General features: G+C 49.5%; 1 protein-coding gene across 1 annotated transcript in view; it reads left to right on the plus strand.

The window, feature by feature from the left end:
* The first annotated feature begins 298 nt into the window (after window positions 1-298).
* Window positions 299-25,796, plus strand: part of LOC125507549 — a 115,076-nt gene continuing 89,578 nt past the window's right edge. Inside the window, exon 1 of the mRNA XM_048672094.1 lies at window positions 299-582. Within this exon, the coding sequence (XP_048528051.1) occupies window positions 299-582 (284 nt within the window). The remainder of the gene's footprint in view (window positions 583-25,796) is intronic.

Consider the following 25,796-nt stretch of genomic DNA (forward strand, 5'->3'; position numbering starts at 1 on the left):
TCGAGCTCTTACAGTTCCAATAGCACCACCGAAGAAGATCATTCTGAAAAGAAAGACTCCACCTACAACTGTCACCATGAAGGGTTCTATGAATATAACCCCCAATCCCGAGGCAATAAACTTGAAGGATTTGGTAATTGATGCTCTAGTTGGCACTACCAAGCCTGGCAAACAAATTCCAAAGCCGAAAGTGAAGAAAATAAAGGCTCCTATCACCGAGCAAACCACACCTCAAGATGCTGCACCGAAAGAAAAGATTGCCAAGTTTTCTCCCACTTGAACTCAACCATTAGCTTCAATGCCTCCATCCGAGCAAGTTCCAGTGCAAATTGCTCCTGTTGCACAGACATATGTCCAATCTAATGCTCCACATTATTACAATCATGTATTCATCATGGAGAAGCTTGACAAGTTCGTGAAAAACCCATTCGATTGTGAAGTGGCATCTTTGCCAGTTCCATCTGAAGTCATTTCACAAGCATCTGATGTTGTTCGAGATATGAAAGAAGATTCTGTTGAAATTAACAACCTCACTACTGAACTTAATGATCTTGACAGTAGAATGAAAGCAACATCTTCCAAGTTTGTCATTAAGCAACTTGAAGAATCATACATGGATGTCAATCGGGCTTTGACTATCCTTCGCAACAGAATATTGGGTTTTCACTCAGATCTGGATAATATTGTTCGCAAGATTTGCATTGTGCATCAAGATCAAGTTACTGGCTAAAATGATCCTGTCAAGGGACACATTGATCAAACTTCTCGGCAGACACAGAAGAAGAAAAATAAAACTGTGACAAAAATGCTCCTCCTCCTATGACTGAAAAGTCTCCCGATCATTCAGAAGCTCAGCCTGTGGAAGAAAATTTCCCTGAGCAAGCAATTCCCACGCCAAGGCCAACTGAACTAGTGCATGTGGCCTCCCCTGTTCATGATGATATCCCTTCTTAGCCATAGGTCTCAGAAGAAGGTGAAATCCCTCAGTCCGAGCCCCAAGCTTCAACTGCTCATGAAGAACCGACTGTTTTGGCTACTCCAACTGAACCGCAACGCCAGATTCCCGAAGATAAATCCCAACCGCCTCTAGTGTATACTGAAAAGGATTCTGCTCCATTACCCCCTGTTTCTGCAGCCCCAACCGTTGTGCCATCTACTCCATCTCAACTACAATTGTCATTTGACAGAAGACGAAGAATTTCAGATGATGTTCCGACTGCAAATAGATCAATTTATGCTCATTATACAGACTCCGTAGTATATGGAGATGAAGTATTTTTAGTCAAAGATGAACTTAAATATCCATATCCTCATGAACAACTGCATTTGTTCTCGACTGGTGCTGGTGCCAAAGGACCACTTTTCAATCAGAATACACACCCCCAATTCTTTCAAGAGAGTTAGTATAAAGGGCCACACACCTCTGAATCGCCTCCTTTCTAGACAAAAGAAGAAGCAATCTATTATTCTCGGATTCTTTATGAAAGCTGAAAGATATTTCCTCATGAGTTCCCGGACTTCTCTGCTATGAAGAGTGTTGGCTACATTGATCAGATACTACAAGATCTAGAAGATTTTTGCCTCATGAATGTCTTTGCATTCGAGCTTTCATGGAAGCGAGAAATCATCCTTCAATTATATGAAACATTGTACATCTCTGGCGATGAGTCTGACAGTTCTAAATGGATCATGGAGTGGATGACCGAAGGAAAAAGAATCAAATGCTCGTCTACAAATTTTGTCTCAGACATTCATTTCCCTCAGTTCGAGCATGGCAAAAATGAAATTAGAGTGCAGAACATTGATGTTATTTCAGATGAAATCTTTCGATGCACCATGGACAAAGAAAATATTAAATACTACAATGGTCCTCCCGTGCCCGAGATTTGACTTTCGAGAATCAGACTCTATATCATTTACTCACCTACACCATTCGCCCTCTCGTCGGGATGAATATAGATAATGTCAAATATGATGTTCTTCGAAATGCCATATATGCAATCTTCGAGCAGTATGTCTTTGATCTTGAGGACATGTTTTTGCGTATCTTAAAGGACACTGCTCATCATATGAAAACCATCAAAGTCTATGCACCATGGATTCAAAAAGTTGTTGATCATGCTATGCATAAATAGTACTTGGCGAAGGATAGTCACAAAAGCTTCATTCCTCCAGTACGCGACATGAAGGAAATATGCCCTAGAGGAAATAATAAAGTTATTATTTATTTCCTTATATCATGATAAATGTTTATTATTCATGCTAGAATTGTATTAACCGGAAACTTAATACATGTGTGAATACATAGACAAACAGAGTGTCACTAGTATGCCTCTACTTGACTAGCTCGTTAATCAAAGATGGTTAAGTTTCCTAGCCATGGACATGTGTTCTCATTTGATGAACGGGATCACATCATTATAGAATGATGTGATGGACAAGACCCATCCGTTAGCTTAGCATTATGATCGTTCAGTTTTGTTGCTACTGCTTTCTTCATGACTTATGCATGTTCCTCTGACTATGAGATTATGCAACTCTCGAATACCGGAGGAACACCTTGTGTGCTATCAAACGTCACAACGTAACTGGGTAATTATAGAGATGATCTACAGGTGTCTCCAATGGTGTTTGTTAAGTTGGCATAGATCGAGATTAGGATTTGTCACTCCATCTATCGGAGAGGTATCTCTGGGCCCCCTCGGTAATGCACATCACTATAAGCCTTGCAAGCAATGTGACTAATGAGTTAGTTGTGGAATGATGCATTACGAAACGAGTAAAGAGACTTTTCAGTTATGAGATTGAACTAGGTATTGAGATACCTACAATCGAATCTCGGGCAAGTAACATACCGATGACAAAGGGAACAATGTATACCGTTATGTGGTTTGACCGATAAAGATCTTCGTAGAATATGTAGGAGCCAATATGAGCATCCAGGTTCCCCTATTGGTTATTGACCGGAGATGAGTCTCGGTCATGTCTACATAGTTCTAGAACCCGTAGGGTCCGCACGCTTAATGTTCTATGATGATTTGTATTATGAGTTATGTGATTTGATGATCGGGGTTTGTTTGGAGTCTCGGATGAGATCAGGGACATGACAAGGAGTCTCGAAATGTTCGAGACATAAATATCAATATATTGGAAGGCTATATTCGGACATCGGAAAGGTTCTGAGTGGTTCGGGTATTTATCGGAGTACTAGAGAGTTACGGGAATTCGCCGGGGAGTATATGCGCCTTATTGGGCTTTAGGGGAAAGAGAGAGGGGAGGCCATGCGCCCCCCAAGTCCTAGTCCGAATTAGACTAGGGGGAGGGGCGGCCCCCCTGTCGGTGTCAAAACCAGCGGATCTCGGGTAGGGGGTCCCGAACTGTGCGTCTAAGGTCGATGGTAACAGGAGACAAGGGACACGGTGTTTACCTAGGTTCGGACCCTCTCTATGGAGGTAATACCCCACATCCTGCTTGATTGATATTGATGAATATGATTATTACAAGAGTTGATCTACCTCGAGATCGTAATGGCTAAACCCTAGAGGTCTAGCTTGTATGGCTATGATAATGAGTCCCCTATCCAGACTAAGTCCTCCAGTTTATATAGACACCGGGAGGATGTAGGGTTACATAAGGTCGATTACAGAGAAAGGAATCTACATATACGGTCGCCAAGCTTGCCTTCCATGCCAAGGAGAGTCCTATCCGGACACGGGTGCAGTCTTCAGTCTTCGTATCTTCATAGCCCATCAGTCCAGCCCATGGCTAACAGGCCGGATTCCCGATCACCCCTTAGTCCAGGACTCCCTCAGTAGCCCCTGAACCTGGCTTCAATGACAAGGTCTCCGGCACGTAGTGCTGTCTTCGGCATTGCAAGGCGGATTCCTCCTTCCGAACTCCAAAATAGTCTTCGGACGAATTGATCGTGTCCGGACCTGTAACACACACCACACACAACCGTAGAGAGAATATAATAATACACGAGTTCAATCTGCTGACAACTTTTACAACATGACATCACGTCCATCCGGTCATAATTTTGAACCATTTTTGCCTGCCGCTCCATGTTTCGAGACGCGGTTGTCATTGGCACGTCTTGTTGAAGCAGAGATCGTGTCCCCTTATTACGGGATTCTCATCAATACGGGCGTGGGTAACCCAACCGTGTCGTTTACACAGCCCTCGGGAGCAGGCGAATTTTGAGGCGAGTGGGGTGGCGTTAAATATTCACTGCCCTTACAAGGAGATAATATTCCTCCTTCTTCCCCCACGCCTTCTTCCCGCGTTTCCACTCTTGAGCTCCAGCGCCCAAGTTCTAGCTTCCCTCACCAGAGAAAACACTCCAACCATGTCCGGATCAGGAGCTGGTGGCAAGTGGATGGCTTCTTCTGTCAAGAAGAAAGACATCAAGGAGCTTCAAGAGGCCGGATACCTGGCCAAGGAGATTGTTCACCATCTCCCAGCCGAAGGACAGATCGTCCCTACCCCAGAGCCCCATGAGAGGGTCCTATTTCTCGCATACTTCGTTCGTGGGCTGGGATTCCCACTCCACCCATTTGTCCACGGACTTATGTTTTACTACGGGCTAGACTTCCATGATCTAACCCCCAATTTTGTCCTCAACATCTCAGCATTTATAATCATTTGCGAGGCTTTCCTCCGTATCCCGCCTCACTTCGGCCTATGGCTGAAGACGTTCAATGTAAAGCCGAAGGTAGTGAGAGGCCAACAAGCAGAGTGCGGAGGCGCCATGGTGGGCAAGATGCCCAACGTGATATGGCCCGAAGTTTCCTTCATGGAGACGGTAAAGGGGTGGAAGTCGGGGTGGTTCTACTGTTGGAAATATGCCCTAGAGGCAATAATAAAAGCATTATTATTATATTTCCTTATTCATGATAATTGTCTTTATTCATGCTATAATTGTGTTATCCGGAAATCGTAATACATGTGTGAATAACAGACACCAACATGTCCCTAGTAAGCCTCTAGTTGACTAGCTCGTTGATCAACAGATAGTCATGGTTTCCTGACTATGGACATTGGATGTCATTGATAACGAGATCACATCATTAGGAGAATGATGTGATGGACAAGACCCAATCCTAAACATAGCACAAGATCGTATAGTTCGTTTGCTAGAGTTTTTCCAATGTCAAGTATCTTTTCCTTAGACCATGAGATCGTGTAACTCCCGGATACCGTAGGAGTGCTTTGGGTATACCAAACGTCACAACGTAACTGGGTGACTATAAAGGTAGACTACGGGTATCTCCGAAAGTGTCTGTTGGGTTGACATGGATCAAGACTGGGATTTGTCACTCCGTATGACGGAGAGGTATCACTGGGCCCACTCGGTAATGCATCATCATAATGAGCTCAAAGTGACCAAGTGTCTGGTCATGGGATCATGCATTACGGTACGAGTAAAGTGACTTGCCGGTAACGAGATTGAACGAGGTATTGGGATACCGACGATCGAATCTCGGGCAAGTAACATATCGATTGACAAAGGGAATTGTATACGGGGTTGATTGAATCCTCGACATCGTGGTTCATCCAATGAGATCATCATGGAGCATGTGGGAGCCAACATGGGTATCCAGATCCCGCTATTGGTTATTGACCGGAGAGTCGTCTCGGTCATGTCTGCTTGTCTCCCGAACCCGTAGGGTCTACACACTTAAGGTTCGGTGACGCTAGGGTTGTGAAGATATGTATATGCAGTAACCCGAATATTGTTCGGAGTCCCGGATGAGATCCCGGACGTCACGAGGAGTTCCGGAATGGTCCGGAGGTAAAGAATTATATATAGGAAGTGTTGTTTCGGTCATCGGGACAAGTTTCGGGGTCACCGGTATTGTACCGGGACCACCGGGAGGGTCCCGGGGGTCCACCGGGTGGGTCCACCTATCCCGGGGGGCCCCATGGGCTGAAGTGGGAAGGGACCCAGCCCAAAGTGGGCTGGGGCGCCACCCCCCCAAGGGGCCCATGCGCCTAGGGTTGGGGGGGAACCCTAAGGGGGGCGCCCCCTTGCTTGCGGGGCAAGCCCCCCACCCCTTGGCCGCCGCCCCTCCTAGGAGATCCCATCTCCTAGGGCCTGCCCCCCCCTTGGCACCCCTATATATAGTTGAGGAGAGGGGAGGACTTCATACCTCAGCCTTGGCGCCTCCCTCTCTCCCCGTTACGTCTCTCCCTCGTAGTATAGGCGAAGCCCTGCTACTGTGACGCCCTGCATCCACCACCACGCCGTCGTGCTGCTGGATCTTCATCAACCTCTCCTCCTCCCCTTGCTGGATCAAGAAGGAGGAGACGTCTCCCGTCCCGTACGTGTGTTGAACGCGGAGGTGCCGTCCGTTCGGCGCTTGGTCATCGGTGATTTGGATCACGTCGTGTTCGACTACATCATCACCGTTCTTTGAACGCTTCCGCACGCGATCTACAAAGGTATGTAGATGCATCTGATGACTCGTTGCTAGATGAACTCCTAGATGGATCTTGGTGAAAACGAGTAGGAAATTTTTTGTTTTCTGCAACGTTCCCCAACATCTACATCACTGAGCTACGCGACACCAACTGGGCGGCGGGCCCCCGAATTACGATCCGGAACTCCACTGCGGCTTACCTCCTGGCAAGAGAAGGGCCCCACCTGGGGCTCTTCGAGCGAGCTGACTGGGCTCCAGACATGCATTCAGAACATGCTAACCAAGAGGATCAAACTCGTCAACGTGATCTAGGTTATGCTCATTCGCCGGATCCTTCCATGCCAACACTGGACTTGCTTTTGTTGGGAGTTCAATCTGGCCAAGCATCAGACGCTACGAGAGCTCTTCAGCACAACACACGAAGATATCTGGAAGTGTTCTTCAAGGCCGGAGAGACACCATCACCCACGATCGAAGATCGTGGGCTCATCTTAAAGCGCTAGACCAATTCGGTAAGTTCTTTCATGTATTCAAGGTATAGCCTTACTGGCATATTTTGTGAAGGAGTCTAAGCCTTCCTATCAATTTTCAGGCCTGGATCGACATAGCGGAGCAGATTAATTGTCTAGATCCACTTCCCGAAGACAAGGAAACCCCAGTCCTAACGAAAATACTATATCCGACGCCTTATGATGTGCCGGAGAAGAAGGCCAAGAAGACGACCAAAGGGAGCAGGAGCGGCCTTCGCCGAAAGGGTGCTTCGGACATGTCGTCCGAAGACGAGACTGGTTCTTCGATCGCCGAAGACGACGGCGAGGAGGAAGAAGAAAGCGGCTTCCCCCTGGAGGGGGGAAAGAATAAAAGAGAGGCCTCCACAAATCTGGAGGCAAAAGCGCCCAAGAGGGGGAAGGGCTCCCTTGCAGATAACTCCGCATGGGATGTCGAAAGCAGTCCGGAGGGAATGCCCAGGATGAAGCCTCGGGCTGCCTCGTAAGTACCAAAACCCTATGCAACTCCCAATACCCGGCCTTTCCAGTTTATAATATTAATATGTTTAAACTATACGATTACAGTCCGGCCCGTGACGGTCCCCGCAATCCTCGACAGAGGATTCGGTAGACTCAAAGGAGATGGACAGTGAGGGAGTCCTGGATTAGGGGGTGTCTGGGTAGCCGGATTATACCTTCAGCCGGACTCCAGGACTATGAAGATACAAGATTGAAGACTTCGTCCCGTGTCCGGATGGGACTTTCCTTGGCGTGGAAGGCAAGCTTGGCGATGCGGATATTTAGATCTCCTACCATTATAACCGACTTTGTGTAACCCTAACCCTCTCCGGTGTCTATATAAACCGGAGGGTTTTAGTCTGTAGGACCAACTTCATCATACAACAATCATACCATAGACTAGCTTCTAGGGTTTAGCCTCCTTGATCTCGTGGTAGATCTACTCTTGTACTATCCATATCATCAATATTAATCAAGCAAGACGTAGGGTTTTACCTCCATCAAGAGGGCCCGAACCTGGGTAAAACATCGTGTTCCTTGCCTCCTGTTACCATCCGGCCTAGACGCACAGTTCGGGACCCCCTACCCGAGATCCGCCAGTTTTGACACCGACATTGGTTCTTTCATTGAGAGTTCCTCTGTGCCGTCGCAATCAGGAAGGATGCCTCTTCCCGTCTTTAAAGATGGTGCCGTTACTAAGGGAGCCTTGGCTGTCGGCCAAACTCTCCGGCTAGGTGGTTTTCTCATGACCGCCTGTTCGGCCGTTGCGCCGACGGTGACCTCTCGGGTCATCAAAAGAAATCTTCACTTCAGCTCGGAACTCATCGAGCAGTTAGATCCAATGGAGCTCTCTTCTGTAAATGAGCTCTTGGATCGCATCGCCGCCTTGGGGGTCACTACGGATTATGACCAGGTTGGGCTTAAACCCAATCTAAGAGAAATTAATTCTCCCCAAGTCACCCATCACGTTGCCGTGGTAGAGGCACAGTGCGGCGACTCTTCATCTATCTTAAGGACTAGCTATGTCCGGATTCTCGATCCCTCCAAGACGGATACCTGCGGAGGGGAGGATGTACCTCAAGACCTGAACTTAGAATCAGGCAACGGGCTAGATTCACTGGACAACATCCAAGAATCCAAACTTCAGTGTTCGGAAACTCCTTGGCCTCTGAGTCTTAGATTGGGTGAAGTTCTGGATTTAATTCCACCCACCCACCCGAACATAAGCGATCTATCCCAAATCAGGCAAAAGCCCGAAGAAACAGTACATCATTACTGGGCAAGGTTCCTCCTGGTTATGAACAGGATAAAGGACTGCTGCGAGGAAGACGCAATCTCAATCTTCTGCAATAATTGCACGGACAAGGGAATCCTCAACGCCACAGGTAGTCGTGATCTTACACGCTTCGCTGACTTGGTGACCATAGTACAAAAGTACTATGCGATGGAAAGCGCCCGGAAAACCGAAACTAAATTTTGGGACAATCCGGCCCTGAATAGAAACCTCGTCCGAAATAAAAGGGTGCATCATCATCAGACACCCGGGTTAAAAACCAAAAAACCAAAACCCTCTACAGGGCATGGAACCGTACTGGAGGGATGGCTTAATGGACCCTGTAAAATTCATAGTACAAAGGACGCCACACCAACTCATAGCCTTAGAGCATGTTGGATACTCTGGTAGGTGGCCAAAAGGGGCGAAGATCTCCTAATTCTGGAGGCCGCAGAAAGCCACCTCAGGGACTCCAGTACAGTATTAACAGTCTTCGAGACTTTCGCATCAAATAATATGCGAAAAAGAACACTCCGCAGCCTCACCGAAGTCTATCAAGTAGCAACAATAAACCCATGGAGTGACACGGCTATTACTTTTAATGCCAGTGATCAACCTAAATTCCGAACAGCTCGAGCACCAACCGCATTGGTACTCGGTCCTATAGTGGACGGCTTTCGCCTCACCAAGGTACTCATGGACGGAGGCAGCGGATGGAACCTCATTTATGACGAAACCCTTCAAAAAATGGAAATAGACTGGAACCGCATTGAGCGAAGCAGCACAACCATTAGAGGAATAATCCCCAGTCGGGAAGCGCGCTGTACAGGAAAAATCACACTAGATGTGGTGTTCGGCACGCCGGATAATTATAGGCCCGAAGAGGTCACATTCCAAGTGGCCCGGTTCAGTAGCGGACACCACGCTCTGCTAGGGCGGGAAGCGTTTACAATCTTCCAAGCAATACCCCATTATGGGTACATGAAGCTCAAGATGCCCGGGCCGAACGGAATCATCACTCTCGCTAGTGATCCGGACATAGCACTCCGCGCCGAAAACAAGACAGCCGCATTGGCCCTTGAGGCACTGTCCGAAGCCCTAGCGGCTGAGGAACTGACTACGCTGCGCTCCACCTCCTTTAAACCAGCGGATGAAATAGTCAAATTCCAGGTCCATCCAACGGACCCCAATAAAACAGCTTCCATCGGGGCACGATTAAACCCCGATGTAGACGCCGCACTGCGAGAATTCCTACGGGAGAACTGGGATATTTTTTCCTGGCACCCTTCAGACATGCCAGGAATCCCACGCAGGCTGGCCGAACACAGCTTAAATATCCTAAAAGGATTCAAACCTATCAAACAAGCCCTTCGGCGTTTCTCTGAGCCCAAGAGACAGGCAATGGGAGAGGAGCTAGCCAAACTATTGGAGGCCGTATTCATCAGAGACATAAAACATCCGGACTGGCTAGCAAACTTGGTGATGGTACCAAAGAAGGACAAATCCTGGCGCCTGTGCGTTGACTTCAAAGACCTTAACAAGGCTTGCCCAAAGGATCCCTTCCCCCTCCCCCGCATCGAGCAAATTATCGACGCCACTGCAGGACATGATTCGTTGTGCTTCCTCGACGCATACTCCGGTTACCATCAAATCAAGATGGCCGAGTCAGACCAAGCCGCAACGGCATTCATCACCCCATACGGCCCATTCTACTTCAACACAATGCCTTTCGGGCTCAAAAACGCTGGCGCAACATATCAGCGCATGATTCAGACATGTCTGGCAAACCAGATCGGCAAAACAGTACAGGCATACATGGATAATGTGGTCATAAAAACAAGACATGTCGAATCTCTAGTAGACGACTTGAGGCATACATTTGACAACCTCCGAGCATATGACATCAAGCTAACTCCGGAAAAATGCATTTTCGGCGTTCCAGCCGGAAAGCTCTTGGGCTTCATTGTATCCGGAAGAGGAATCGAACAAATCCATCCAAGATCCGAGCTTTGTCACAATTGGATATCCCAAAGGACCTCAAACAAATACAAAAATTAACCGGATGCGTGGCGGCTCTAAGCCGCTTTATCTCCCGTTTGGGAGAAAAGGCGCTACCCCTCTACCGCCTCCTTCGGCGCACCGAACACTTCGGGTGGACGGATGCCGCCACGGACGGACTCGAGGAAATAAAAGCCATATTGGCAACAAACCCTGTCCTGGCCGCGCCAAACATCGGCGAACCAATTCTATTGTACATTGCAGCAACCCATCAAGTTGTCAGCGCAGTACTCGTCGTCGAGCGGGAAACGGACGGACACAAATTCCCCCTTCAAAAGCCGGTTTACTCTTTGTCCACTATCCTCACCCCATGCAAATCACGGTACCCACATTATCAAAAATTGCATATGCGGTATTCATGGCATCCCGGAAGCTACGACACTACTTTCAAGAGTGTTCAATCACAGTAGCATCGGAAGTACCACTCAACGATATTATAAACAACCGTGACGCAATGGGCAGGATTGCAAAATGGGCCATCGAGCTCCTCCCGTTCGACATAACTTATAGGCCACGGCGAGCTATCAAGTCGCAAGTTTTGGCCGACTTCGTCGCAGAATGGACGAAGGCCGAACTCCCTAAAGAGTATGACACATATTCAAACTGGATCATGCACTTCGACGGTTCCAAAATGTTGGCCGGACTAGGGGCCGGCGTCGTTTTGACGTCCCCCATAGGAGACACAGTTCAATATGTACTCCAGATTATGTACACGGACTCCAACAATGCAGCCGAATATGAGGCCCTTTTACATGGTCCCCGGATGGCAGTATCATGGGAATTCACGCCTAGAGGTGCGCGGGGATTCGAACCTTGCGATATCCCAAATAAATGGAGACTTCGATGCCAAGGATCCAAAAATGGCAGCTTACCGCAACGCCGTCCTCAAAATGTCACCTCGGTTTGAGGGGCTCGAATTTCACCATATAGCCCGAGAAAACAACCAGGCGGCAGACGTCCTGGCACGCATCGGCGCAAAACGCGATGCGGTCCCCCCCAACATCTTCCTAAGGCTGTTCAAGCCATCCGTAGTATGGGAAGGGGAACATGGCAATATTAGCCCGGACCCGCCCGCATTGTCCGACGCCGAACAATCTGACATAATCGGAGGCTCTGCCAATGAAATCACAACCTCAGCCCACGTATTAATGGCCGTTATCGCCCCGTGGACAGAACCATTCCTAGCCTACCTTACTAGGCAGGAACTCCCAGAGGAACAAAACGAGGCACGCTGTGTAGTGCGGTGATCTAAAGCCTATAAAGTCCATGAGGGAGAACTTTATAAGAAAAGCACTACCGGAGTCCTTCAAAGGTGCATCTCCGAAGAGGAAGGGCGGAACCTGCTGACTGAAATTCATGCCGGACTCGGTGGCCATCACGCCGCAGCCCGGTCCCTTGTAAGCAAGGCTTTCCGTACAGTCTTTTATTGGCCGACGGCCCGGGCGGACGCTCAGGACTTGGTCCAACGATGCGTCGGTTGCCAGCTTTTTGCAAACCAAAGCCATGTGCCACCCACCGCCCTCCAAACTATCCCCATCACTTGGCCTTTCGCGGTCTGGGGGCTTGACATGGTGGGACCCCTTAAAGGCGGAACCCACAAGAAAAAATACTTACTGGTCATGGTGGATAAGTTCACCAAATGGATAGAAGCCAAGCCTGTTAAGACGGCCGAATCCGGACCTGTGATAGACTTTATATCCGGGGTCATACACCGTTATGGCGTCCCCCACAGCATCATCACCGATAACGGCACGAACTTTACGGCTGATGAGGTAAAACTCTGGTGCAAAGACATGGGCATCAAGCTCGATTATGCTTCCGTCTATCACCCACAAACTAACGGTCAGGTCGAACATGCAAATGGTCTCATCATGAGCGGCATCAAACCCAGATTAGTGCGGTCCCTCAAGGAATCTAACACGCACTGGGTAGAGGAGCTCGACTCCGTACTCTGGGGGCTGCGGACCACGCCGAATCGCACCACCGGATACACACCATTTTTTATGGTGTACTGCGCAGAGGCAGTCTTGCCCTGCGACATAATTCATGACTCACCTCGAGTGCGCATGTACGAAGAACGGGAAGCCGAGATCGATCGGCAGGAAAGTTTGGACGCCTTAGAGGAGGAGCGCGACGTGGAAAAAGCCCGTTCCGCATTCTATCAACAGCAGGCTCGAAGATATCAAAGCAGAGAAGTGCGGGCCAAAAACTACAACGTTGGCAAATTAGTTCTACGCCCGCCGGAAAAGAAAAAGGACAAGTTGAAGCCCAAGTGGGAAGGTCCCTTCATAATCGACCAAGTCCTGACTGGTGGAGCATACCGCCTGCGAGATGCGTCGGATAACCGACTCGAGCCGAACCCATGGAACGCAGCCCGTCTGCGAAGATTCTATGCCTAGCGCCGGACTCTGTGTTTGTCTCCTTCCTCTATCCATTTTTTACATTTTCTGTCCTACATTTCTCTCCTTCCCCTCTTTTCTTTTATAGCCCTTAAAGGCTCCTCAAGTGACGTGCTACTCGCGCTCATTAAACCTGGGGGCTTCTTTAACAGAAGCTTATTTATACGGGCTTCACGCCCACCACATGTGTCAAACTTCCGCATGTACCTTTTCTTCACCATTATATGCATCGATATGACTTAAGTTTTGGCCAAGCTGGGTTGCCTGGCTCCTGTGCTTACCCCTATGTTCCCGATTGTTCGGCTTGGTGGTAAAGGGAGCACCTCTACGATTGTTACTACCGGATCAGCCGGATGTGTACCTCAGACTAGGTGAAGCCGAAAGCTAGCGTTCTTAAGGGAATATTCGGTCGGTGAACTAAAAGATGACCTTTTTTACTTATTTATATATATGCCCCCAGATGATTTTCCTGCGTTTGCAGTTCGGACATGCACTTTAGGGCATGCCTCCCAGAGAAAGGAACCCCTAATGGAACTATTCTCTCTGGAAGATGTTTCTTACTAACCATGTAATATAACATAACTAGTTGGGCACTTGTCTGATAAAGCACTAATGACCCCTACGCCTGGTCTCCATGCATACCCCGGTTCTTACATAACCGGTAGGGTATTCGGACACACTCCGGACCGTCAGGTCCTGAGGTTGAAGCGAAAAGGTCGGCAACGACAAACGATCTACAATCCGGCTAGAAGGCATTACACATGTCAATTAAAAATTACATAGTCACTCTAACTGATTGTATTCCTCTTCAATACCATCTAGCAGGCTGTCTAACTTACAGTCCTGCTGGGAATACTTTGCGGCCAATTCTACTTGGCCGTACACTAAGCTTACAGGGATCTCCTTCCCGTCAGGCCCCACAGGTCTGACCTCGGCCATGTGGTTTGGGTCAGACTTCATGTACCGCGTCTTCACCATGGCCCAGGCCTCCCTAGCGCCTTGTCGGCAGGCCGATATCTTCCATAACCAGAAGTGCCACCGAGCTCCCTTAAGCTTCTCCGAAAGCTCTCCAAGGCCCTCGGGCATGGAGTGGGAAGGCCATAAGGCTTGGGCAATGCCTCGCATCACCTCGCATCACTCGCTCGTGCAGTTGCAAGAGCTCGGGAAGAAGGTCACCCGTAGAACCGGGCATTTCCTCTGCAGGACGACCCGTTAGCATACCTACAGACATTACTCTGTTAGTCGACTTCCTCGCCGAACTCTTTTCTTTCAAAGATTCGCTTAAGCACTTACTAAATATGCCGCGTTGAACCCGCTGATTCTCCTTAGTAGAGTCCGACAGCTGGCCACGAACATCTTTAAGTTCAACGTCCAGCTTGGTGTTGGCATCCTGAAGATCATTCTTCTCCCGCCTCACCCTTGTCAGCATACTCTCACTGGCCTTTAGACGGCGTAAGAGTTGATGCCTCTCCGGATCCAGTCCGGCGCCATCTGCAGTATGATTTGTCAGATTTACACCCACGCCGCACTTCGCAAAATACTAATCTTTCGACGTGTATCTTACTAGAGGGGGTCTCTCTGGGCTCCCCTGCCACGGCTAGTGCGGCCTCCAGTTGGGCTTTGCACTCTTCCAGCTCCTGGGACAGTACGGTATTCTTCTCTGTAAGAACCTGCATAACAAATGATCCTTAAATCAGTTACTCTAACTGTTTCAAGTCTCGGGGGCTACTGGTATATATATATTTGCCAAAATTTTCTTACCCGTATGTCTTTTACATATTGCTCCGTGGCTCTGGCTAAACCATTTTGAGCGGCACGGAGGTACGCATCTCCCGAATTGAAGGCATCTAATGCCTCTTGGGAGAAACAAGCGTCGCGAAGAACTGTCCGGCGACGCCTGTGGTTCATGGCACTCTCCACCTCGGAATTGGTGGCAGACAGCCTGTCCGCATCCTCTGTCGGAGGAGCGTCCGGTGCGCGCCTTGTGTTCGCTTCCGCTTCCGGGCCAGGCGTTGGAGCCTGGCTGGTGGAGGCGCGATTGGCAACCTCTCCGGATATAGTCCGGCGAGGTCTCTTCGTCCTGAAGATAGCACGAACGTTAATATGCCCTGAAGGAATAACACCAGGGAAAAAGAGGGTGCGCTATACCTTTGCGCCGACGTCTCAGTCCGGACTACATTCCTTTTTACCCCACGGGGCCCTGCGGCCCCTCGTTGGCTAGCCGCCGCAGGTTCGGCCTCCCGCCTAGGAAACCTCCGCTGCAAAACACGGTCGTTGTCAGGAAAACTGAAATGCGTGAGAATGGATTCCTTCTGAAGGGGAGGAGACTCCGCTCTCTATTACCTGGGAGGCCGGGATTAACCCTGGGTAATCAGCCGTAATGGCCACCAAGGTATTGTCCTTGCTTAGCTGATGAAACACCCCGTCAATCAGCTCCACCGTTATGTCCGGATCCTCTTCGGAGTCCGGATCAAGGGACTATTCTGGATCCTCGGGATGTGGGGGACGGCTGTTTATATCCGTTAAAATCGTTAGACTACATATTTAATCATGGGAATATAAAACGGATGGGTAAGCACAATTTTCCACTTACCCAACTCGGAGGGTTGTACATAGTAAATCCGCCCTGCGGGTTGACGCAGAGGAATTCCTCCTCTTCTCCCTTGTACAAAGAGAATAAGGTCTTTACAAGAGCGGCAGCTGAGGCTGGCCCCTTACGACCGTAACGGGTGGCGTCATGCTCGCCGTTAAAATCCCACATGGGGTGGCCTCTATATTGAAGCGGCTGCACCCCCCGCATAATGCATGCGGCCATGACTCCAATCATGGTTAGTCCGGAATGAGCCAATAATCTTATCCGACCCATCAGGTGAAGGACGTCCCTGTCGCCTTCTCTCTGAGAGCTCCGCGGACGCCAGCTTAGGCGTTTCTTTAAGGGAGCACTGTTGAAGTCGGGGAGGCCGACCCGGATAGGATCCGGCAGCGGGACATTATCTATATAAAACCATTCCGAAGGCCAGTCCTTGGACGCCTTCTTTGGGGATCCGGATAGATATCCGGTCCCGGCGATACGCCACACTTCGGCTCCGCCCACTTGATATATAGACCCCTCTTGAGAGCGGGGCACCAAGCAGAATAACCTCTTCCACAGCGCGAAATGAGCCTCAACACCCAAGAATAGCTCGCAAAGGGCGACGAAGCCCGCGATATGCAATATATAGGCGGGCGTGAGATTGTGAAGCTGGAGGCCGTAGAACTCCAGAAGCCCACGAAGAAATGGATGAATTGGAAATCCAAGTCCTCTTATTAGATAAGGGATGAGGCACACCCGCTCTCCTTTGGAGGGATTGGGGGTGCTCTCCGCTTGCTCTCCACCATTATAGGTGGCGAGTCCGGCTCGGACCGGGACCATATAGGCCTGGGGGAGAAATCCCTTGGCCTGAAGCGACACTAGCTCGCTGTGCGGGATGGAGCACCTCTCCCAGTCTCCAGGTTTAGGACTGGAAGGGCGAGAGGAGGAGCTGCGACGGCTGGCCATGTTGGAATGGACCTTTGCTGGAGGCGCTCTGATGATTACTCTGGGGGAGGAGAAGGTGTGGTTTGGATCTGAATCCCCATCCCATTAAATAGGCGGCTCGTTTATGCATCTAGGGGTGTGAATGTAAAAACACCCCGACTTTTCGCATTCGTTTGACACGTGGAAGACGGCCATTATTGGGCGTGGAAGCCAATGTGCGCTACATTACGAAAATCGAACATTATTCAGCAGGTACACGAAATTTGGAGAAGAACCCGCCTTGCAATGCCGAAGACAATCTGCGCGCCGGACTCGTCGTCATTGAAGCCTGGTTTGGGGGCTACTGAGGGAGTCCTGGATTAGGGGGTGTCTGGGTAGCCGGATTATACCTTCAGTCGGACTCCAGGACTATGAAGATACAAGATTGAAGACTTCGTCCTGTGTCCGGATGGGACTTTCCTTGGCGTAGAAGGCAAGCTTGGCGATGCGGATATTTAGATCTCCTACCATTATAACCGACTTTGTGTAACCCTAACCCTCTCCGGTGTCTATATAAATCGGAGGGTTTTAGTCCGTAGGACTAACTTCATCATACAACAATCATACCATAGGCTAGCTTCTAGGGTTTAGCCTCCTTGATCTCGTGGTAGATCTACTCTTGTACTATCCATATCATCAACATTAATCAAGCAGGACGTAGGGTTTTACCTCCATTAAGAGGGCCCGAACCTGGGTAAAACATCATGTTCCTTGCCTCCTGTTACCATCCGGCCTAGACGCACAGTTTGGGACCCCCTACCCGAGATCCGCCGGTTTTGACACCGACAGTGTTCCTCCGGTATTCGGGAGTTGCATAATCTCATAGTCAGAGGAACATGTATAAGTCATGAAGAAAGCAGTAGAAATAAAACTGAACGATCATAATGCTAAGCTAACGGATGGGTCTTGTCCATCACATCATTCTCTAATGATGTGATCCCGTTCATCAAATGACAACACATGTCCATGGCTAGGAAACTTAACCATCTTTGATTAACGAGCTAGTCAAGTAGAGGCATACTAGGGACACTCTGTTTGTCTATGTATTCACACATGTATTAAGTTTCCGGTTAATACAATTCTAGCATGAATAATTAACATTTATCATGATATAAGGAAATAAATAATAACTTTATTATTGCATTTAGGGCATACTTCCTTCAGTCTCCCACTTGCACTAGAGTCAATAATCTAGTTCACATCTTTATGTGATTAGTTCACATCTCCATGTGACTAATACCCAAAGGGTTTACTAGAGTCAATAATCTAGTTCACATCGCTATGTGATTAACACCCAAAGAGTGATCATGTTTTTCTTGTGAGAGAAGTTTAGCCTACGGGTCTGCAACATTCAGATCCGTATGTATTTCACAAATTTCTATGTCTACAATGCTCTGCACGGAGCTACTCTAGCTAGTTGCTCCCACTTTCAATATGTATCTAGATCGAGACTTAGAGTCATCTAGATCGGTGTCAAAGTTTGCATCGACGTAACTCTTTACGATGAACTCTTTGTCACCTCCATAACCGAGGAACATTTTCTTATTCCACTAAGGATATTTTTGACTGCTGTCCAGTGATCCATTCCTGGATCACTATTGTACCCTCTTGCCAAACTTATGGTGAGCTACACAGTAGGTCTAGTACACAGCATAGCATACTTCATAGAACCTATGACTGAGGCATAGGGAATGACTTTTCATTCTCTTTCTATTTTCTGCCATGCTCGGGTTTTGAGTCTTTACTCAACTTCACACCTTGCAACACAGGCAAGAACTCCTTCTTTGACTGTTCCATTTTGAACTACTTCAAAATCTTGTCAAGGTATGTACTCATTGAAAATATATCAAGTGTCTTGATCTATCTCTATAGATCTGGATGCTCAATAGGTAAGTTGAGGGTGAGGGAGTCCTGGATTAGGGGGTGTCCGGATGGCCGGACTATACCTTCAGCCGGACTCCTGGACTATGAAGATACAAGATTGAAGACTTCGTCCCGTGTCCGGAAGGGACTTTCCTTGGCGTGGAAGGCAAGCTTGGCGATACGGATATGCAGATCTCCTACCATTGTAACCGACTTTGTGTAACCCTAACCCTCTCCGGTGTCTATATAAACCGGAGGGTTTTAGTCCGTAGGACGACATACAGAACAACAATCATACCATAGGCTAGCTTCTAGGGTTTAGCCTCTCCGATCTCGTGGTAGATCTACTCTTGTACTACCCATATCATCAATATTAATCAAGCAGGACGTAGGGTTTTACCTCCATCGAGAGGGCCCGAACCTGGGTAAAACTTCGTGTCCCTTGCCTCCTGTTACCATCCGGCCTAGACGCACAGTTCGGGACCCCCTACCCGAGATCCGCCGGTTTTGACACCGACATTGGTGCTTTCATTGAGAGTTCCTCTGTGTCGTCGCCATCAGGAAGGATGCCTCGCCCCGTCTTTAAAGACGGCACCGTTGCTAAGGGAGCTTTGGCTGTCGGCCAAACCCTCCGGCTAGGTGGTTTTCTTATGACCGCCTGTTCGGCTTCTGCGCCGATGCATGACCTCTCGAGCCATCGAAAACAATCTTCATGTCAGCTCGGAACTCGCCGAGCAGTTAGATCCAATGGAGCTCTCCTCCATAAACGAGCTCTTGGATCGCTTCGCCGCCCTGGGAGTCGCTACGGATTACGACCAGATTGGGCCTAAACCCGATCTGAGAGAGATTAACTCTCCCCAAGTCACCCATCACGTTGCCGTGGTAGAGGGACAGTGCGGCGACCCTTCATCTATCTTAAGGACTCGCTACGTCCGGATTCCCGATCCCTCCAAGCCGGATACCCGCGGAGGGGAGGATATCACTCAAGACCTGAACTTAGAGTCAGGCGACGGGCTGGATTCATTGGACAACATCCAGGAATCCAAATTTTCGAGTTCGGAAATTCCTCGGCCTCTGAGCCTCAGATGGGGTGAGGCTTCGGATTTAATTCCCACCCACCCACCCCAACATAAGCGATCTATCCAAAATCAGGCAAGAGCCCGATGAAACAGTACATCATTACTGGGCCAGATTCCTCCTGGTTAAGAACAGGCTAAGGGACTGCCGCGAGGAAGACGCAATCTCAATCTTCTGCAATAATTGCACGGACAAGGGAATACTCAACGCCATAAGTCGCCGTGATATTACACACTTCGCTGACTTGGCGTCCATTGTACGAAAGTACTGTGCGATGGAAAGCGCCTGGAAAACCGAAATCAAAATTTTGGGACAATCCGGCCCTGAATACAAACCCAGTCCGAAATAAAAGGGTGCATCATCACCAGACACCCGGGTCAAGCACTAAAAAGCAAAAACCCTCTACAGGGCATGGAACCGTACTGGAAGGATGGCTCAATGGACCCTGTAAAATTCACAGTACAGAGGACGCCACACCAACTCACAGCCTCAGAGCATGTTGGATACTCCGGCAGGTGGCCAAAATTGGCGAAAATCTCCTAATTCCGGAGGCCACAGAAAGCCACCCCAGAGACACCAATACGGTATTAACAGTCTTCGAGACTTTCACATCAAATAATATGCGAAAAAGGACACTCCGCAGCCTTGCCGAAGTCTACCAAGTAGCAACAATAAACCCATGGAGTGACACGGCTATTACCTTTAACGCCAGTGATGAACCTAAATTCCGAACAGCCCGAGCACCAGCCGCATTGGTCCTCAGTCCAATAGTGGACGGCTTTCGTCTTACCAAGGTACTCATGGACGGCGGCAGCGGATTGAACCTCATTTATGAGGAAACCCTTCAAAAAATGGAAATAGACTGGAACCGCATTGAGCGAAGCAGCACAACCTTTAGAGGAATAATCCCCAGTCGGGAAGCGCGCTGTACAGGAAAAATCACACTAGATGTGGTGTTCGGCACGCCGGATAATTACAGGTCCGAAGAGGTCACGTTCCATGTGGCTCCGTTCAGCAGCGGTTATCACGCTCTGCTAGGGCGGGAAGCGTTTACAATCTTCCAAGCAATACCCCATTACGGGTACATGAAGCTCAAGATGCCCGGGCCTAACGGGATCATCACTCTCGCTAGTGATCCGGACATAGCACTCCGCGCCGAAAACAAGACAGCCGCACTGGCCCTCGAGGCACTATCCGAAGCCCTAGCGGCTGAGGAACTGACTGCGCTGCGCTCTACGGTGAATAGGGACGATGTGGTACTCGACAAAAGATCCAAGTCCACCTCCTTTAAACCGGCGGACGAAATAGTCAAATTCCAAGTCCATCCAACGGACCCCAATAAAACAGCTTCCATCGGGGCACAGTTAAACCCTGATGTAGACGCCGCACTGCGAGAGTTCCTACGAGAGAACTGGGACATTTTCGCCTGGCACCCTTCAGACATGCCAGGAATCCCACGCAGGCTGGCCGAGCACAGCTTAAATATCCAAACAGGATTCAAACCTGTCAAACAGGCTCTTCGGCGTTTTTCCGAACCTAAGAGACAGGCCATGGGAGAGGAGCTAGCAAAGCTATTGGAGGCCGGATTCATCAGAGATATAAAACATCCGGACTGGCTAGCAAACCTGGTGATGGTACCAAAGAAGGACAAATCCTGGCGCCTGTGTGTGTGATTTTAAAGACCTTAACAAGGCTTGCCCAAAGGATCCCTTCCCCCTCCCCCGCATCGATCAAATTATCGACGCTACCGCAGGACACGATTCGTTGTGTTTCCTCGACGCATATTCCGGCTACCATCAAATCAAGATGGCAGAACCAGACCAAGCCGCAACGGCATTTATCACACCATACGGCCCATTCTGCTTCAACACGATGCCCTTCGGGCTCAAAAACGCCGGCGCAACATATCAGCGCATGATTCAGACATGTCTGGCAAGCCAGATCGGCAAAACAGTGGAGGCATATGTAGATGATGTGGTCGTCAAAACAAGACATGTTGAATCTCTAGTAGACGACTTGAGGCTCACATTTGATAACCTCCGAACATACGACATCAAGCTCAACCCGGAAAAATGCGTTTTCGGCGTTCCAGCCGGAAAGCTCTTGGGCTTCATTGTATCCGGTAGAGGAATTGAAGCAAATCCAGCCAAGATCCGAGCTCTGTCGCAACTGGATATCCCAAAGGACCTCAAACAAATACAAAAGTTAACCGGATGCGTGGCGGCTCTAAGCCGCTTTATCTCCCGCTTGGGAGAAAAGGCCCTACCCCTTTACCGCCTCCTTCGGCGCACCGAACACTTCAAATGGACGGATGCAGCCACGGCCGGACTCGACGAAATAAAAGCCATACTGGCAACAAACCCAGTCCTGGCCGCGCCAAACATTGGCGAACCAATGCTATTATACATTGCAGCAACACATCAGGTTGTAAGCGCAGTGCTCGTCGTCGAACGAGAAGCGGACGGACACAAATTCCCCCTTCAAAAGCCGGTCTATTATGTGTCCACTGTCCTCACTCCCTGCAAATCACGGTACCCGCATTATCAAAAGATTGCGTACGCGGTATTCATGGCATCCCGGAAGCTACGACACTACTTTCAAGAGTGTTCAATAACAGTAGCCTCGGAAGTACCACTTAACGATATTATAAACAACCGTGACGCAACGGGCCGGATTGCAAAATGGGCCATTGAGCTCCTCCCATTCGACATAACTTATAAGCCACGGCGAGCCATCAAGTCGCAAGTCTTGGCCGACTTCGTCGCAGAATGGACGGAGGCCGAACTCCCTAAAGAGTACGACACATATTCAAATTGGATCATGCATTTCGACGGCTCCAAGATGTTGGCCGGACTGGGGCTGGCGTCGTTTTGACGTCCCCCACAGGAGACACAGTTCAATATGTACTCCAGATTATGTACACGGACTCCAACAATGCAGCCGAATATGAGGCCCTTTTACATGGTCTCCGGATGGCAGTATCCATGGGCATTCAACGCCTAGAGGTGCGCGGGGACTCGAACCTCGCAATATCCCAAATAAATGGAGACTTCGATGCCAAGGATCCAAAAATGGCAGCTTACCGCAACGCCGTCCTAAAAATGTCAGCTCGGTTCGAGGGGCTTGAATTTCACCATATAGCCCGGGAAAATAATCAGGCGGCAGATGTCCTGGCACGCATCGGCGCAAAACGCGATGTAGTCCCCCCAACATCTTCTTGGAAAGGCTGTTCAAGCCATCCGTAGTATGGGAAGGGGAGCCGAACAATAACAGCCCGGACCCAACCGCACTGCCCGACACCGAACATTCCTGACACAATCGGAGGCTCTGCCAATGAAATAACACCTTCAGCCCACGTAATAATGGCCGTCATCGCCCCGTGGACAGAACCATTCCTCGCCTACCTTACTAGGCAGGAACTCCCCGAGGACCAAAATGAGGCACGCTGCATAGTGCGGCGATCCAAAGCCTACAGAGTCCACGAGGGAGAGCTTTATAAGAAAAGCACTACCGGAGTCCTTCAAAGGTGCATCTCCGAAGAGGAGGGGCGGAACCTCCTGGCTGAAATTCATGCCGGACTCGGCGGTCATCACGCTGCAGCTCGGTCCCTTGTAAGCAAGGCCTTCCGTACAGGCTTTTATTGGCCGACGGCCCGGGCAGACGCTCAGGACTTAGTCCAACGATGCACCGGTTGCCAGCTCTTTGCAAACCAAAGCCATATGCCACCCACCGCCCTCCAAACTATCCCCATTACTTGGCCCTTCGCGGTCTGGGGGCTTGACATGGTTGGACCCCTTAAAGGCGGAACCCACAAGCAAAAATACTTACTGGTCATGGTGGATAAGTTCACCAAATGGATAGAAGCCAAGCCTGTTAAGACGGCCGAATCCGGACCGGTGATAGACTTTATATCCGGGGTTGTACACCGTTACGGCGTCCCCCACAGCATCATCACTGATAACGGCACGAACTTCACGGCCGACGAGGTAAAACTCTGGTGCAAAAACATGGGCATCAAGCTCGATTATGCTTCCGTCTATCACCCACAAACTAACGGCCAGGTCGAACGTGCAAATGGTCTTATCATGAGCGGCATCAAACCCAGATTAGTGCGGTCCCTCAAGGAATCTAACACGCACTGGGTAGAGGAGCTCGACTCCGTACTCTGGGGGCTGCGGACCACGCCGAATCGCACCACCGGATACACACCATTCTTTATGGTGTACGGCGCAGAGGCAGTTTTGCCTTGCGACATAATTCATGACTCACCTCGAGTGCGCATGTACGAAGAAAGAGAAGCCGAGCTCGATCGGCAGGACAGCTTGGACGCATTGGAGGAGGAGCGTGACGTGGCAAAAGCCCGTTCCGCATTCTATCAACAGCAGGCTCGAAGATACCAAAGCAGAGAAGTACGGGCCAAAAATTACAACGTTGGCGAATTAGTTCTACGACTACCGGACAAGAAAAAGGACAAACTCAAGCCCAAGTGGGAAGGTCCCTTCATAATTGACCAAGTCCTGACTGGTGGAGCGTACCGCCTGCGGGATGCATCGGATAACCGACTCGAGCCAACCCATGGAACGCAGCCCGTCTCCGAAGATTCTATGCCTAGCGCCGGACTCTGTGTTCGTCTCCTTCCTCTGTCCATTTTTTATATATTTTCTGTCTTACATTTCTCTCTCTCTCTTCTTATAGCCTTTAAAGGCTCATAAAGTGACGCGCTATCCGCGCTCATTAAACCTGGGGGCTTCTTTAAACAGAAGCTTATTCATACGGGCTTCATGCCCAACACATGTGTCACACTTCCGCATGTACCTTTTATTCACCATTATATGCATCGATATGACTTAAGTTTTGGCCAAGCTGGGTTGCCTGGCTCCTGTGCTTACCCCTACGTTCCCGATTGTTCGGCTAGGTGGTAAAGGGAGCACCTCTGCGATTGTTACTGCCGGGTCAGCCGGACGTGTACCTCAGACTGGGTGAAGCCGAAAGCTAGCGTTCTTAAGGGAATATTCGGTCGGTGAACTAAAGATGATTTTTTTTATTTTTATCTATACGCCCCCAGATGTTTTTCCTGCGTTTCTTTTCGCAGCATGGACATGCACCTTAGGGCATGCCTCCCAGGGAAAGGAACCCCTAACGGAACTATTCTCCCTGGAAGATGTTTCTTACTAACCATGTAATATAACATAACTAGTCGGGCACTTGTCTGTTCACGCACTAATGACCCCTACGCCTGGTCTCCATGCATTCCCCGGTTCCTATATAACCGCATGGGAATTCGGACACACTCCGGACCGTCAGGTCCCGAGGCTGAAGCGAAAAGGTCGGCCATGACAAATGATCTACAATCCGGCTAGAAGGCATTATAAATGTCAATTAAATTACATAGTCATTTTGACTGATTGTATTCCTCTTCAATACCATCTAACAGGCTGTCTAATTTACAGTCCTGCTGGGAATACTTTGCGGCCAACTCTACTTGGCCGTATACTAAGCTTACAGGGATCTCCTTCCCATCGGGCCCTACAGGACCGACCTCGGCCATGTGGTTGGGGTCAGCCTTTGCGTACCGCGTCTTCACCATGGCCCAGGCCTCCCTAGCGCCTTGACGGCAGGCCGATATCTTCCACAATCGGAAGCGCCGCCGTGCTCCCTTTAGCTTCTCCGCAAGCTCTCCAAGACCTTCGGGCATGGAGACGATGATGGCCACAGGGCCTGGGCGACCTTGCATCGCCTGCCGAACTCGATCGAGCAGTTGCGAGAGCTCGGGAAGAAGGTCACCCGTAGAACCGGGCATCTCCTCTGCAGGACGACCTGTTAGCACACCTACAGACATTGCTCTGTTAGTCGACTTCCCCGCCGAACTTTCTTTCAAAGGTTCGTTCAAGCACTTACTAAATATGCCGCCGAAGCCGCTGATTCTCCTTCACGGAGTCTGACAGCTGGGCACGAACATCTTTCAGCTCGACGCCCAGCTTGGTGTTGGCATCTTGGAGATCGTTCTTCTCCTGCCTCACCTTTGTCAGCACCTTCACCAGCCTTTAGCTGGCGTAGGAGGTGTTCACAATCGGAAGCGCCGCCGTGCTCCCTTTAGCTTCTCCGCAAGCTCTCCAAGACCTTCGGGCATGGAGACAGATG

Source organism: Triticum urartu, chromosome 5 (assembly GCF_003073215.2).
Source record: "Triticum urartu cultivar G1812 chromosome 5, Tu2.1, whole genome shotgun sequence".
Taxonomy (NCBI): domain Eukaryota; kingdom Viridiplantae; phylum Streptophyta; class Magnoliopsida; order Poales; family Poaceae; genus Triticum; species Triticum urartu.